Genomic DNA, 17,402 nt, shown 5'->3' on the forward strand with positions numbered 1-17,402 from the left:
TTGTAAACATTTCCAATTCCCTTATATTTGTATGTTTATCCCCATTACCATGAATTTTTGTCATACCAACATTAAAAAAAATTCATAAAGATAATTCATCTATATCAACATTTTTAGATTAATAGACTTTAAAATTACAGATTATAAGATTTTAATTTAGGGCTACTGTTTATTTGCTAAGGGTATTTTCATTTTCTCCATTTGTTGAGTATGTTTTACTGACATTTACTTCAAGATAATTGTTCTTATACCAGTTTTCTTATTTGTCTTAATGATGACTTTACCATAGTTACTTATGTACTACACTATTTTTTAAATTTTAGTAGAGTGGAGATAAAGAGGGATGCTCAAAAATTAATTAGAATTTCAATTTATTTCTCCTTTACAAAAGTTGAGATTTCTCCATAAATATTATTATCAATTAGGAACATGGGCAATGCCACAATCCAACAGTTCTGAATCAACTAAAAGTGGGGGATAAAAAAACTAGCCAGTGTTCTGACAAAAGTTTTATGAGAAATAGACTTCAATGGGAAAAAATTCAAGTGTAAAATGTTACAAAAATATCATTTTACTGGACAAGAATAACTGTTTTTTTCCATTGGTATAAGTTTTAATCCCATCTAGCCAAACATTGTGTATAGTATATCTACGAACATGTACATATGTAAACATACGTACATATGCAAACATATGTACACATGCATAGTATATCTGCTTGATGCAAAGTTACTTTTCAATGGAAAATCAAACACATAGGACAAATGCAGGTAGGCGGATCATGAATACCACAGTGTATTGAAAATATAGAGCCAACCAAAGGTGGAAAAACATTCTTATTTATCAGTAACTATACATGAAAATGCAAGTAAAATAAAAAGAGTCAGCTTCAGGAGTTCAGCCCTTGTTTGGTGTAGTGAGGATTAAGTGAATACATGTGAGATATACACTAATTTCTGTTGAACAGTATGCATAATTATCTCCTTTGTTCACTGTTTTCATTATCGTAACGTAGAATTAGGGGGAACAATTATTTCCTGTGAATGTCTTTGGATTTCAACTTTCTCTGAAAGCACATCTATTATTGTGAATGAGAGTTCAAAATTCTCACCTTTTCATCTTGATGGAAAAGGTTAGTAGTACTGAATGGCTATCTGCATCAGTGTATGTATTCGAATGGTTTTCTTCAATATGGTCTATGTAGAGCTGGGGAGGCTACCTGTTTGAATTTACATATAGTAAAACACAAAAGATAATGAACAGGGAGGTAGCAATATCAGAAAAAATGTAGGAATCAGCAAGCTGAATTGAGGTAGTTTCCCCATTGTTCTGTGAAACTAGTTCCTTACTGGTGGAGTTGCTTTTATAGATTATGGTTGGATTGGCAACATGACCATAAGTGTTCAAAATCCACATACCACATTTGTGTTTCTGAAGTTACCTTATGTGTGTCTAAATATGTTCTTTCATTACCAGATATAGTCTTATGTATCAACTAAATTAACCCTAACATTGCCATATGGCATATGGAAAATCCTAATCACCATTACAACTTGTGGTTTTCCTACAACTTATAGAAAATCTTAAGACTAAAAATAATCATGTCAAGTGACTAAAACAGAATGATGCATGTAACATTTTGAGGTGATATTAAGATTATGATGTACTCTGACCCAGCACAGAATTTTCTTTTGTCACATATTTTAGAAATATATAACAAACCTCTGGCTGGTTTCTTCTAAACTACTTCTTTTCATCTTAATTTAAAAATTAATTCATAGATGAGTGGTGTTTAGATTTTGGGGAAAAAATAGATTAATTAATCACCAAGATGTCACATAACTACAAGAGAAATTGTAATTTGGCAAGTTCATTCTAGTTTTGCCATAAGAGGAACTGAACTCCATGCTTAGACACTGCTGGTAAGGGTTCTTCAGTAACTGGAGGTCTAAAAAGTGTCTTTAAAGAACTTTATCCTTCTTCAATAAACAGAACAACAAAAGCAACAAATAGCTAGCATAGTATAGCCTTAAACTATTTTTATAAAATGGATGGCCTCACAGTGATGATTCCTGCAGCTTTTAAATAATTGAGTGAATTTAAATTTTGACTATGAAAATGGAGCTTACAAAAAAGGTAAAATGTGATCTACAGTACTACCAAAAATCAATACTTAAATCTCTGGTTGGAACTGGTTTTATATAAGCATAGGACTACAGCTGATTTAGAAATAAGCACCTAATAACCTATGTATTAACCTTGCTAGTATGTTATGCACCTTATTTTATCAATGTAAACATGCCCATCCCATTTTTTTCTGGTTTACTTTATCTGTAGAATCTGTATAATTTTGTGCTGGGGGTATTCATCTAGGCATATTGATTTTTTTAGCATGGCCCATTTGGGCCACAGAATATTAGCAAAGTTTATATATTGAAAACAGAAGCAAAGGCGAGAAAAATGAAAAGAATAATTAATCATATAGTACATACATCAGTACAGTATCTTCTAAATCTCAATCAGTTGTTTATTGGTTGGCAAACAAGTTTCACTTTTACAACAAATATTAGTAATGAGGTCATTCAACTTGAGACCATACAAAATGGATCATAAATTTAAAAAAAAAATTATATGTGCTGCTAATTTATCTCTTGTAATCCTACAGTATGTAAAATCCTGTGAAATAAATAAATTTTCCTGTTAATAAACAGAAGAGATCTTTTGAATCACTTCAAAATAACTTGACCTTTCAATTCTTTACTACAAGGGAGTGAATTTTCTTTAAAAACTGGTAGCGCAGGTACCCACTTGGGGATCAGACTGAACATTCAGCACCTTAACGCCTATGGGATACCATTTTTTTCACATGCAGAAGTCCCACTAGTTCTATTGACACCTCTTGACTTCTAGAATCATAGCTACTGTCTTGGTGATGAACTGCTTGCCAAATATGCTTTGTATTATAACAGATGTGCACTGTAAACATAAAAGTGTGTCCTGCTCTAATTTGCAAAAATGCTCTTGGAAATAGTCTGACTGAATGAAGATATATAGTGAGGGAAGGAAGTCTAATTTTATTTATTTTATATTTTTTGTAAAAAATAATTTGTTTGCATTACTAGAAAATGATTCTTATAAAGTGACAGTTTCATTTATTTATTTATTTATTTTTTTGCCAGGTGAAATTTAAAAAAAAAGGCAAGAAAGAGGAAAAGAAAGAAAATGAAGAAAGGAAAAAGAGATAGAAAGGAAGGAAACTTTGCTCTCTTACTGGTAGACAAACTTGCAAGACCAGCACAAAAGAAAAAGAAAAATTGTCTTTTTTTTTTTTCACTACATTAACAGGACTCAAATTCTGGAGGAACAGAAAGCAGACTATATGTGCAATGCTAGTATCTGTACATTACATAGAAATTGTTCAATTTTTTTTCTGCCATTAGTTTTATCATCAGTTAATACAGCAAATCATAAAATATGCATTTAGCATATATTCTAGAATTCCCCTCCATTTCATTATTAATTTTGTTGTTTTTATTCCACAGCTATTCCCGCTGTGATGAATTCAGGTTGTCAGTGACTAAAAACCACTATGCGATACAGTTTTGCTTTGCTTTATGTTTGTTTGTGCAGCACTCCAATCTAGATGCGGCATTGTTACTAATTTCAAACAACTGTTCTGGCCTTTTAAAAAGCAGGTCCTTGTAATCATAGTAACAGAGATCAGAGATATTAGAACAAACACAACATAATTCAACAAGGCCACAATGAGTGCCATTTTCTTCATATCTCGTTCATTAACATAATGAAGTCTCCATCTGAGGGGGGAAAGGGCAAGAAAGGAGAGAGCACGGGGGTGTCAGCAGTTATCTTTCTCCCCTGGGCTGACCTAAAAATCCCAGTTAAAAAAAAAAAAAAAGAAAGGACTTCTGAAAGTTTGTTTTTGTCTCTCAAGAACAGCGTAAAGATTTAGGAGTACACACATCATTACCACTGCTTATATCAACTCAAAACAGTCAACCAGGTGTTAGCAGTTTTGTTGGTTTCAATTTCTGTGTCATCTTCTATAGACTAGTGACCAAATGAGCAGGTCCTTTTGAACTTCCCTCCGGAAGGGTCCCATCTTTATTTGGAGGAACTATAAATCCATCACTGCTACCGCGACCTAGCTGATAGTAGGTGTGCAGCTGATGGATGTGGTTTCTGGAGCCTAGGTTTGGCATGCTTTTGTAGTAAACATCTTCGGCATCACCACATTTGGCCGGTGGGGGTTCGGTCTGGGTGCTGGTGGTAACACTCTCTGTGACAGGCACACCAGCCAGTGCTGGCATGCTGGTATAGAGAGAGTCCCGATGGGGTGACGGGAGATCTTCTGTGTGCTCGTTGGTTAGCAAAGGGAAAAAACTCTCACTGTGGTCTTGGGGGATCCGCCTTCTGGTGTAATGGTGTGGCTGGTGGTTCTCTGTGGAGTAAACTCTTGGGGGCAGCAAAGGAGCATCCGATTCCTCATGAATGAGTTCTAGGCCCAAGCTTTCCTCATGATTAAAGGAGGTGGCATCATCTAAGACAATGGCGTCGTCTTCACTCCCACTGCCGAGGTTGTTCACCAGCTTGTTCATCAGATTCCTGTTCTGTTCACTGGAGCGCTCATGGTTGTTCAGGTAAGAAGGGATATAGTTGGAAGTGAGTTCCTTCAGAATCTTTTTTTCTAAGGCGGTCTCGTTATGGTTATAGCCACGGTCTATAATTTGCACACAGTTGCTCAGGTACTCGCCACTGGCAATGCTGTAACTATTGCCATGGTTACCATTCAGTGGTAGAGTATCCATGACACTTGTATCCCTGGCATTGTTCAGAAGCCCCTCTGAAAAAGATTACAAAACACTATGACATTTGTATCCAACTGACCACAGAACACACACACAAACACAGAAGCAAAAACATTCAGCTACGATGTATAAAACGCTAGCATTCTAAGTACATCTAAATGAAAATATTTATTTGGACAATTGAAATCTTATAGATAGAAAAGAAGTATTTAGAGTAAATATTGAAGAAAATTCAAAAAGTACTATATATAAATTTGCAATTTCCACACAAACATTCCCTGACATTATTTGCAGCCTATTTGGTAGCAACTTAGAAAAAATAAGACAAAATTTTGGTATAATCATTCATAGCTTTCAATTTATACACATCAAAGTCAATTCCATAATTTATTACCTATAATTTTATATGTTGTCTTAACATTAAAACAGGCATTCTAGTAACATAATTCACATGTGGTAGTTTGAATATACTGCTCAAAAGTAAAAGAACCAAGCAGTTTCTAATAAATTGATGTATAACTTCATAAGAGTAAAAATAATCCCTACATACAAAACCACAAAAGGATTATGTTAAATTTGTCAAGAATAATGTAGTCATAAGTAATACTTAGTCAATGAATGACACATCAAAATAATTTTCACATAGGAAAATTCAAAACAAAAATATTGGGATTTACTTTTTTTTTTTTTGCTAAAACCATTTTGGTCATTATTACATATTAATTCATTAGTGATTATTTAGGATTATTAGGGAATACTACAAAGGATGTGTAAAGACACAGGGATTTGATTCCTAACACATGGTATCATTATTAGAGGTTTCATTTCGTAATGGGTGATGACTTTGTGTGCATATAAACTTTGGGTTTAAAAGAAAGCAAACATTTTATTTGGAAAGAAAGAGCTGCAGTGAAAAAGATTTGATCACATGCTTCTCAAAGTTTTTTTTTTTTTCATTCTTTTTAATGAACAGAAATTCAAGAATCTAAAATAGTTCCATAAATCACTTCAAATGCAACCACAAAAGAAAAAAATAAGCACAAACATTTAACCAATACTGGTAAATAAGAGCAGGTATTTGTTTACAGAACAATTAATTGAAGAATTTTATTAAACTTCTTTATACACTGCTAACTTGTGAAAATATAGCATTCATTCTATATCTGTGATGCAACTACACTTATCAAAACTAAACTGAAAATTGTTGCTTTAAATAATGTTCCAAATATACCAATTTTTATGTGGATTTCCAAAGTCAACAAGTAACACAGTTTTCAAAAACAGCAATGCAGAAGCTGCATTAAAAAACAACCATCACAGACATAGGGTGAAGCAATTTATTTTCATGTTATAAGATATCTTTTAGACAAATCCACAATGTTAAGAAAAAATAAAAGTAAATGCTTTCAAAGGGCCATATGTGATGGGTGACTGCTGCTGCAGAGGCTGCTGTGGGATGCTTGATGGTTGATGAGTGACTGATGCATTGAAACACAGGTTTATTACGTCTGTTGTCAATGCATTAGGAACAAGTTGGAACAGCCATGTAAAATAAAGTGGGTATGCTGCATGTGACATGTATTTATATGAAAGTACTAATAAAAATTAAAATTGATGAATTACTTAGCAAAAGTAAATGCCCAATTTAAAAACAATTTAACTCACACAAACATTACATGAGACTTAACTATGTTGAGTATGTGACACAATAAAAGAATCAGACAACAAAAGCGTCTAATCTCTAGTAACATATATTTATATAATCGATCCATAGGCTCTTTAGTTTTTAAATTGTGAGATGAACTGTTTTTAATATCTACATCATCTATATGTGATGCAATAAAAGTGAACTAAAAAAAATTACATTTGATATGCAATGTTTAGCTTTACTCCCATACTTGTCTCTCTGTAGGGCTCTAAACGACAGCATGAAGAAAAGGAAAGAAAAAACAACAAGTAAGCTTACAGCGACAGTAGGAGAAACATGAGTAAAAAGCAAATTGATGATATGCAGAAAAAAGAGTCAAAGGAAATAATTTTCACTGCCCCAAAATTCATGAGTCTGGGTTACATGGTTTTTCATACTCAAAAATACTGAAACGTTAGTCAGAAAATAAGAAACCCACCTTAACACATGCTTATAAAATGAGTTTTTAATTAGCATTTCTACAATTCATAAATTTCAAACAAATACGCATTTACTTTAAAGTTAGTTTTATCACACCAAGTAAGGGTAGTAGAAATCTGAGCAAAAGCCATGACCATTTCCACAATTATCTTCAATATTAAGTGTGTATGTATGGATTAAAGCAGATGTGCATCTACAGAACATTAACTTTACATTTTTTTCATTAAAAAATAAATACGATTGTTAGCTTGTTTACAGAGGAAACCATACAAGAATGCTTGCATACTGTGTACCTATACAAATACTTCTTATCATTATGAATAGCACTGATCATTTCTGGAGCGCATATTCAAAAAGTTGGTATAACTAAGGAGAAAGAAAAAGGTTAAGTTCAACCATAATCTGTATCAAGAGAATGAGGGTAAAATATATACTATCATCAATATCAGGTTTTCTTCTGGATTATTGCAAAATCATGCAATCAAATATTTTTATAGTTGATTCTATTAAAAACTATCCTAATAAATTTATCTCTTAAAGTATGCATTTTAATTAGATCAAATGTACTTTTCTGGTTAATTCTTTTTACAGGAAGGCAAAATGTTCAAGCAAGTGAATTCAATGGGCTAGATCATTTCAAGAGATTCCAATTTATAATAATTTAACCACTGCTTCTAAGAGATGGTTTTTAGGTGTTAAAAGGTGACTAGCTTCTCAGAAAAACAACAGCATTTCAAAATGCAGCGCAATTTTCTTTTAAAATTTAAAAGTTTTAGAAAACAATAATAAGGAATAGCCAAATCAGTATACCAACAGATAGAAATCATCTGTAGGCTCATCATGATTCTTTCCTTAAACGAGAAAATTTTAGAACTGAAAAGTACAAAAAAGATAATTGAAGATGTATCTCTGATTTTCAGAGCTGAGGCCACTAGAAACTCAACTTGAAAAACACCACTATGTTAATGGTGAAGGAACTGGGATCAGAAAATCTTCTAGATTTTCTCTGGGCATGATCTCCTCTTCACATCTTCCTTCCACTTGAAAGCAAAAACAGACTATTCGCATAGTTTTATAATAAACGCTTGATTTATTCACTATATCCCATTCTATTGGTATGTGATCCTTAAAGTTTTAGGATTAAATTATTTTAAAATGTAAACAATTGTGATGCCCTTTCTGTATTGTTTCATTGATAGGTTTTTCTTTAATGTGATTTACCTTACAAAAATTGAGTTCTCCAATAATAAGAAGGAAATAATGGTCAGAAAAACTATGGATGAATTTAAAATATTTCCACCAATTCTAAATTCAATATAATAGAACTATATTATTCATCTATACTAACATTATATGTTTCAGTTATACACACTACAAACATTTTTTAGGCATTTTAAATGTATTGGAAACAAATGTGGCTACTTTAATCTGAGTGTTTCTTTGCTAGGATGCCATTGGTGTAACTGAATTAGAACAGAACAGAACCAAGTGGTGATTCAACATAAATCACTCTAGTACATACCGAGCCACCTATATTTCACACAAGCTTTCACCTTGCCAGTAAGAATATTAGTGCATTCATCTGAAAGTATAAAATTAGTAATAATATGACAATCACCAGTATTTATTTTGGGTCAGTAAAAATATTTAAGCACTATCATAGTTTCTTAACATGTTAAAATATATTAAGACATAAAATATCTGAATTAGTCCATTTAAAATGAAAAACAATAGTACAATCATATACTTTAGTTTTTAAGAAGTCAGAATTTATTTAGCTGGCTTAAGCAACAAATCCATTCAAAAGAATATTTGTGTACTTATTGATATTCGAACTAGTAAATATCCAGTAACAGATATCAGAGTAATAAAACTCTATCTGTATGGTGGACAATTTCAATTTAATAGTTCATAGAAGTGTACTTTTCTTAGCATAAACCTCTAATTTAGGAGCCACTAAAAATAAAAAAAAAAGCAGGCCGATTTGAATTAGGGAAAGCACAGATTTTTGTTAGTTTTTCAATATATAAGACATGAGAAATTTTTATAAGTATTCAAAAAAGCTAAACAAAATATAATCAAGATTTATGTTAACACTCTGCATAAGGCGAAGTATAAATGATATACAAATATGATACAAATCTTCATTTAACATCATTGAATACTTGCTAATATGTCAGCACTCTTTAAAGTATTTGTAATGACACAATAGTTGGCACTTAACCTACTGGAAATTAAGAAAAACAAAACAAGCCCTTATATGACATTTTAAACTGTTTTACCAAATTACACCTAGTACACTGTGTAACATATACTTCACCGAGTGCTACTATAAAATAGGAACAGTGACAATGGAGAGATAATTTAGAAAGGGTAACCTTGAAGAAGGACCCCAGAACTATCTCATATTAATGGCACTAGGGTCAATTCCCTAGGGAAAAAGAAGACTGACAGAAGACTGGTTAGGAGCTTATAAGTACTGAAGCCTGTGTGAGGAACCCAAGAATGTTTTTTTGTTGTTGTTGTTCCAGAAGGCAAAACTAAGTGTCATAGCCAGAGATAAATTTCAACTCAGTGGAAGGAAAAAGAAAAAAGTTATATATCTCTCATGGAGCATGAGATCTAGAAGTATGAAGGGCTCCATGAAAGGAAATACTCAAAAATACTCAAGCATAGGCTGTCAGCAGTGTCTTGAAGCAGATTTAATGAGCTCTACCCCTTCTTTGATTTTAAAAAGTCTGTGATTCTTAGATTTGTAGACAAAGAGCTTAATAAAATTTCATTTAAGTATTTCAGCCTATTGACAATTTGATGATAATCCTGATGTCATTTCCGAACCACTGAGTTTGTAATTTTTAAAATAATTTAAGTTCATTCTTAATAGATAACAAGGGTCAACTGAGGCACTGAGGTGACAATGGACATGTTTTAACAAATACTTGTTTTTCTGGAATTGTCAGTCACACCTAGATTTCTGCACTCCTGATGTATTATTAATCTTTTACCTTTGACTGAGAAGGAAACTGAAAAACAAAGATTCCCATAGAGAATAATGACATTTTTATTTAGAATTCTTTGGAAAAGTTACCCTGAAGAACTGTGGAAGACTCTTTGTTATAGTGAATATTCTCTCAAATATAATTTTAAGTAAATGAATCATTGAATAGTATTTTTATTTTGTGATTTTTTATTTGAATAATTTTCCTGTTCTTTTTATATATGCACATTTTTAATTTCTTGTGCCCCAATATTTCATTCTTAGAAAAATTAAAAGCCACATCCAATTGTTAACAGTGCATTTTTAAATAAATTTATGCCATTTTGTTTGATATACCATTTAACTTTTATATCTTTAAAGCTAAAGAATATACAGAGCGCTCATATTCAAAGGCCTGTTTTAATATATAGCCCCAAAAGAAAAAAAAACATTTTGTAACCTTCCTGATCCAGGTGATACAGGCAGGTAAGTTAAAGTAGAACTTGATCTGCCACTGCTCAGTTCACTGTCGCGTCCGCCAATGCTGAGTTCAATGTAATTTTCCCCTGGAGTCCATCTAAATGGTTTCATCACTACTGATGCTTTGTGCCTAGAGTGTGCTTCATTGTATAACAAAGTAAGGTATTTTCATGATCTTATAACATTAAGACTTTTGAATCAAGCCTTAAAGTCTTACTTACCTTAGGCAAATATTACTCAAAATAAACACAGAAATCAATCAACATGAAAAGTACTGACAAGGCACAATACATTCTATAACATTACAAAGAAACAAACACACATGGATGAATCAAGCAATTGATTATCAGACGGAAGGATTCCATTTTTTACTAAAGAAAACCTAAGGAAAATGGAAAATAAAAAGCACCAAGAGGGGTGGAAGGTGAGAGGAGTCTGTGTGTCTGCTTCCAAAAGAAAGAAAAGGCAGAAGGAGGAAAGAAAAATAGAATGTGGCCATAAAAGCTACATAAAATGGGACTCTCACTTGAAAAAATTAAGATAAACTCCAGCACACCTTGTGCGTTGTACATGCTGACAGAAGGGTTGTTACAGACCGCCGGTTCCCCAAGCAATGTATTATAGGGATTGTTAGTACCATGCGGACGAAGCAGAGCATTGCTTATAAGATGATTAGCCATGGCTCCTGGAGCAGCCCCATAGAAAGACAGAGAAAAAAAAGGTCAATCAGGCAAATGTGTTTGAAAAAAAGAAAGGAAACATTTAGAATGACAACAGTTGATACAGTCCTGATTACAGGCAGGCAGCTAATTAGACTCAAAAATATATGCCGCTAAAGCACACGTTTCCAACAACGCACATATCCGAGTCAATGGGAAAGAAAGAAAATGATTTACAATGTTGATTAAGCCACATTTAGGGTGCTCTCTTTCCCAAAGTGTAAAGTGTAAGCAAGAATATATCCCCATGCTTGCTAAAAATAAATTTCTTTTTAAAAAAGCAAAATACAACCTTCCACACACACACATAACATAAAACAAAAGCTTTAAAAAAAAGTTTAAAACACAGAAAGGCTAAAATTAAATAAAACATCCCCTCTTTTGCAAAACCTATTGGGTTCTTTTTAATGAAAGTAAAAAAGAAAAGACAACATTTATGATAAAACACTCATTTGGAGAGCAGTTGTTGACACGACAGAATTTGACACTTCTTAAATTCTTGAAAATGAATTCATTAAATTGAAATAAAATATAATCACTTATTAGTACACCATAGTAAGCATACTAATTCGGTGACCTCACAAATCTGATAAAGTGAATATCATTTTAAATAATACATAACTTTGTGGTAGGCAGCAATATATATAATCCATTTTCCATTTTCCAACTGGTTATTTGAACTTTGTCTTATCAAAATAACAAAGTTGAGTTATTCATCTCTTAGCAAACAGCTATATTTAGTTTCTAACATATCATCAGTATGAGATGTAATCTCCCACATCCAAAGCCACTTAATAAAAAAAAATAAAGATTACAGAAAGTTTGTTTTACATATAATTAAGTCATGAATGAAATGATAGCAAGAATATGTATTCAAGTTGGATGATTAAAAAAAAGAAATGTGACTGAAGAAAGGCAAATACAAATTGTATGGAGATATGCTGGATAAGAGATATGTTAATTTAAGTATACATATCTGAGAATGAAAAGATAATCTATAAACCAGGAGACTCTATCTGCATACAAATTTTCACATATTTGCAACCCAACAAAAATCTAGTACCTGAAACATGAAGAGAACTCTCAAAAGCTACACTAAAGCAATTAACAAGAATAAAAAAAATACCAGACCTAAAAATCAATCCAATGAAAAATGGGCCAAAGAAATAAGCAGGCATCATGGAAGACACTATACAGGTATCAGATAAACTTATGGGCATAATTGTTATTCATCATTAGGAACTACAGGTTGAAGTCACAATGAGATACACTTAAAACAAAAACAGAAAACATCAAATCTGGCAAAGATGGAACAAAGCTGAATCTGTCATTATTTTGCAAGTGGAGTGTAAAGTAATCCAGTAATCCCAGAAAACAGTTTGACAGTTTTCTTATAGAACTAGCCATGGAAATACCATTCTACTCAGCAATTAAACTCCTGGACATTTAGCCCCCAGAAATGGAAATTTATATCCACAAAAAAACCTACACATAAATGTTTATGACAGCATTATTTGTAATAGCCCATAATGGGAAACAACTCAGCTGGTAAATGGTTAAATAACCTTTGGAACATCCTTAACATGAAAAACTACTCAGCAATAAAAAAGAACAGCTATTGCTACACATAACAACCTGAATGAATCTCGAGAACATTATACTGAGCAAAATGGCAATCCAATGTTTATACACTGTAGATAGTATACATATATGAAAAATATATGTGAAATGATAAAATATATGGAAATGGAGAGCAGATTATGGGAGCCAAAGGGTAGTAGATGAAAATCACTGTGGTCATAAAAAGGCACTATGAAACATCCTTGTGGTGATGGTAGTACTCCGGACCTCAGGTTTGGCGGTGCATACACAAACCTACTCTTATGCTAGAATTGCACTGTCCAGATCACATGCATACACACACATTTAATTTAATTCAATGCAACTATAAAATATTAAACATTAAAATTTAAAAATATAAAAGTAAAACTGAACAAAATCAGGGGATTGCATCAATGTCAATTTTTAGACTGTGATATGGTAGTCTAGTTTTACAAGATACTATTGAGAACCACATTACATGATCTCTGTGATACTTCAAACAAATGTAAGTAAATCTACATCTGAAATATAAAGTGATTTGTATTGAATAAATAAAACATTTAGTCATCATAGTAATGTCTAAAAATATTTTTATTTATAAAATCCATAATAGTTTTATTTATTTATTTTTTACTCATACCTCTTGGTATTTTTCAAACAAATAGCAAATATTTTAACCTTCAAATTAAGAAAATGAACACCTCTTGATTTACTGTAGAGTGGGGCAGTTTTAGTTCTTTCAGGATGTAAGCCATATATTTGAATTCCACATATCCCACAAAGAACTGGTTAAGTCTAGCACAAAATTTTTCACTTACTAAATATTTGATAAACAGTTGCTGAGGTTCTTTGAAAACTACATTTCAATGCTTCTACACAGTGCAATGCCAGATCTTCAATTTATTATAGGTCTATCAGGTGAGTTAAATATATGGAATATTGGCCCTCCCTGGTGGTGCAGCAGGTTAAAACGCAGCACTGAGAAGCTAAAGCCATTTCAGCATGAGTTTGATTCCCACCCTGGAGGTGATCCACATGATGTGGCAGACCTCTCCTGACCCACCCAGTGCTCCTCTCAGCAGTGTACTTCATCGATATGCCTTTTCTGTTCCCTGCTCTGTCTCTGGTGAATACTCTCACTGCTCCTGCACCTCTGGTGGGTGGCCTGTACCCAGCCCTGTGTGAATAAATAAATATTAATAAGAAAAGCTAAAATGAGTTGACTACAGTGGCTTTCATATAAGAAATGGAATACTGCAAATCATAAACCTGTATATTGTTGATATAAAATAATTAAAGATTATTGGAATAGTATTGGTTCTACTTAATCTTTTAAAAATCAAATTGTATCAATTATAATATTTAATTTTCTAGTATTTTCAGTAAGAAGGAAAACTGACCTTCTAATGCACATACATACTTTCTAAAGTTACTCTACAGAAGCAATGTAGATAAAAAAGGAGGAGATGTAAGAAATTTAAAATGAAATAGTAGATCTTTACAGCTAGGGTTTATATCTGCTTATCTACATATTTCCCTCTATCACTAAATAATATTTAATTTGAACTAACTGGAAAACAAATAGTAGTCTGGATGCCTCTTTTTTTCACCTTGTTTCATACAGCTTTCAACAGGGTAAGAAGAGAGCACAATGGAGTACGTGCAGGACTATGTGTGCTTTGTGGGTGGTTAAGGTGGGGGTGAGGATAAACCAAGACTCCCAAAATACTAGCAAGGATGCACACCAGTCATACTTCAGTAAAAAGAAATATTATCACAAAGAGAAAAAAAGATTATTCCCATACATATAGCAATGCAAAAAAAAGATTGGTTCTAGATGATAAGGAAATGATTGAATTGAGTAGAATCAAGAATAAAAAAGATGCAAGTGAATGAATATTTTGGTTTGATCATGCAAAAATAGAATTAATTAATGAAACTACACTTTGATAGATTGTCCATCTGGTGCCATCTTTTCTGCTATAAAGTTCTTTTGCTATAAGTATTTTAAAATTCTTAATCTACTTTGAAAGTCACTTTTTTTTGGGTGAAACTAATTCAGGAAGACTGAATTTTTATTTTTGAAAATTTATTAATTTATTGAGGTAACACTGTAAAGTCAATTTTATTTATCAATAATTTCTAGTAAGCTACAAAGTACAGCAACAACAGCTGAAATGCTACTGGAATACAACTGTGATGTGACACAATGTTGGCTAAATGGAACAACGCTCAGTCTTCTGACAGGATTTTGGTAGGACTGCTTCTTCAAATCTAGTGCAATCCAGAATCAGTTACTGATTTGATGCCATATGAGCTACATACAGGCAAAATTGGAGATCCTTCTGCTGTAAATCTAAAAGTCACACAAATACTTATACTTTAAAACTTAAAACTAACCCACACTTTTCTTTTTCTCCTTGGTAATAAGGACCTTCTTCCTCAGAGAAAAAGAATCACTATTTGAAGTAAATTGGTGTTTATAACCAATATAAGTAGTCATTGAACCTACTGATAGCCTTAAACATGGAAAGTTATTACTCAGTGAGGGCTCAGTAACAGGAACTAAAGAACAGGAGCTTGCTGATTAATGTTTTGCAGAGGAAAATATTGTAGATAAGTTCTGTGATCCTTTAGATAGAAGAACAGGGGACATGGCTGAGGAACTGATCAATTATTCCCCATTTATTTCACTTAATGTAAAAAGCATCAGCTCTTTTCACAGACACTCAGGATTTAGAGTGACATCAAAAGGCCATTCTATGTCTCCAGACCAAATGCAATTTCCTATGCGGGATTATCATGCGGTTTATACAGGCCCCACTTACATTTAGTTATTTCAAATTTACTATTAAAAAGTGGCACTGACTTTTGGGGTAAAACAACTTGTTGTCATGCCTAGATCTTTAAAACAAAAGTTTGCACAGATTCTATCTCTTCCTCCTCCTTTTATGTGCAAAGTTACTTGAGTTTTCTCTAGCTGCACTGAATTTCATTTTTCTTTACAGACGTCTTTTCTGTTTTCTTTTGGCTGTTTCCTCAATTTACTGAGGTCATTCTGAATTCTGACACTATTTCCCAAGGTTCTGTTCATCCTGTCTCTTCCACTTCCCTACAAATAACTTCTGATTTGTAAACTTCTCTTCTAATAGCTATGAAATTGCGGAAGACGTTCAAGATCAGTGTTTACAGCCCATCTGTCACTGTTTTTCAGCTGAAAAGTTAAGCTTACTAGTCAGTTTCAAGACACAAATACCTGATGGCAGGAAGACAGTTATGACGTTAACACACATGAAATGAATATGTATGTGTTCATTTCAGTAAATATAAGCTCCAGCAAAACGGGGACTATGTAGAGCATTTTTTCACTGCTCTATACCAAGTGTCTACAATAGTTACTAAAGCTCAGCATAATTCCTTACTTAATCAAAAATAGTATGTGATGTCTATGACATCCATCTTAAAAATCAAAAGCTGAAATAGTCATTTTATCAATTATGCACAGTTTTATAATTTGAGTAAATTTCAGAATGCCAACTGTCCAGTTCTTATTATGGTTTCTTTATTTCCTGTAAGCTGTATCAGATACTGAAAATAGTGAAACTTTTAAGGCAGAAATAATCACCAAAAAAATCAGCACAACCTTTATAGCTGAAAATAGAAAGCTAAAATTGGTACAAATAAAGAAACAAACAAAAAACTCAATGTGAAAAGTTCAAAATGACTGTAAAAATAGCTATTCCTTAATTTTCTGAACTCAGTCAGTGCTAGCTAGTTTAGTCATAATTGATATTTGCTGCCAGAATCAAAGGTTAATATTTTAATAAATTCATGGAAAAGAATTAACATTGACTTTAACATATGTGAATGTCATCATCAAAATTAGCAATCCTTATTTCTGGTGAAAGCATGATACAAAACAAATACGATTTTCATTTTCCATATTGAAAAACTGAGGGAGTATTTTCTGGTAATTGTTTGAAAGTCAGAGCCTGCTGAAAAAGAAGTAAAAGAAGTCCTTTTTTTTCCCCCCTTTTTACTTTATACTACACATTTGACATTGATGTTAAAGTTTTGAATGAGTAAAATCTGAATGGAATAGAAATGAGTACTTTTTTTTTGGTCGAATGTATAGTTTTACCACAAAACTATTATATTTCTTTCCTTACAAAAATAAGTTGTCTGACATTGGAGGCCTTGGATGATAGCACTGTCTAGGTCAGTTCAATATGATACATGTAACTGAGGACTGAAATCTGAGGTAAAGAAGCATTGTATGAAATTGTGAACTAAAGAACAGATCTGAAAAAAGATGACAGTTGGATTCCACTTAAATCTATATCATTCAGAAATGTAATTCAAACAAATTTTCTTCTTGATAGCGAGAGGGCTAACAAAAGTATACTGAAATACTTAAAATAACTTGAATTGTCACTGCTCTATTCTTCACAATTCATTTTTAAAAAATGAACTTAAATCATTATTTGATAATATCAGAGGATAAAGTTTTATAAGTCAAGATCTTGGTGTTCTAATGAATCACCTTAATACAACCATTCTTTAAGAATCTCATTCCGGCCCTCCCTGGTGGCACAGCGGGTTAAAGCACTGCACTAAGAAGCTTAAGCCACTTCCTCATGAGTTCGATTCCCGCCTGCCCGGGAGGTGAT

The 17,402-nt window shown here is 32.6% G+C and overlaps 1 protein-coding gene across 14 annotated transcripts in view; it reads right to left on the reverse strand.

Moving 5' to 3' along the window:
- Window positions 1–17,402, reverse strand: part of ADGRL3 (adhesion G protein-coupled receptor L3) — a 726,682-nt gene that overhangs the window by 30,979 nt on the left and 678,301 nt on the right. For 6 of the 14 annotated variants that reach the window (XM_012724111.1, XM_012724117.1, XM_012724113.1 and 3 more), the window contains 2 exons: window positions 10,968–11,096; window positions 994–4,861 (listed from right to left, as the gene is read on the reverse strand). The exons of 1 other annotated variant lie outside the window; for it this stretch is intronic. In XM_012724111.1, the coding sequence (XP_012579565.1) occupies window positions 4,062–4,861; window positions 10,968–11,096 (929 nt within the window). In that variant the 3' untranslated portion in view covers window positions 994–4,061. Of the gene's footprint in view, window positions 1–993; window positions 4,862–6,690; window positions 6,743–10,967; window positions 11,097–17,402 lie in introns of those variants that run through there. 7 more of the 14 variants (XM_012724119.1, XM_012724118.1, XM_012724121.1 and 4 more) reach the window with 4 other exon arrangements.

This window comes from Condylura cristata, unplaced genomic scaffold, assembly GCF_000260355.1.
Source record: "Condylura cristata isolate star-nosed mole 26May11 unplaced genomic scaffold, ConCri1.0 scaffold00012, whole genome shotgun sequence".
In the NCBI taxonomy this organism is placed as follows: domain Eukaryota; kingdom Metazoa; phylum Chordata; class Mammalia; order Eulipotyphla; family Talpidae; genus Condylura; species Condylura cristata.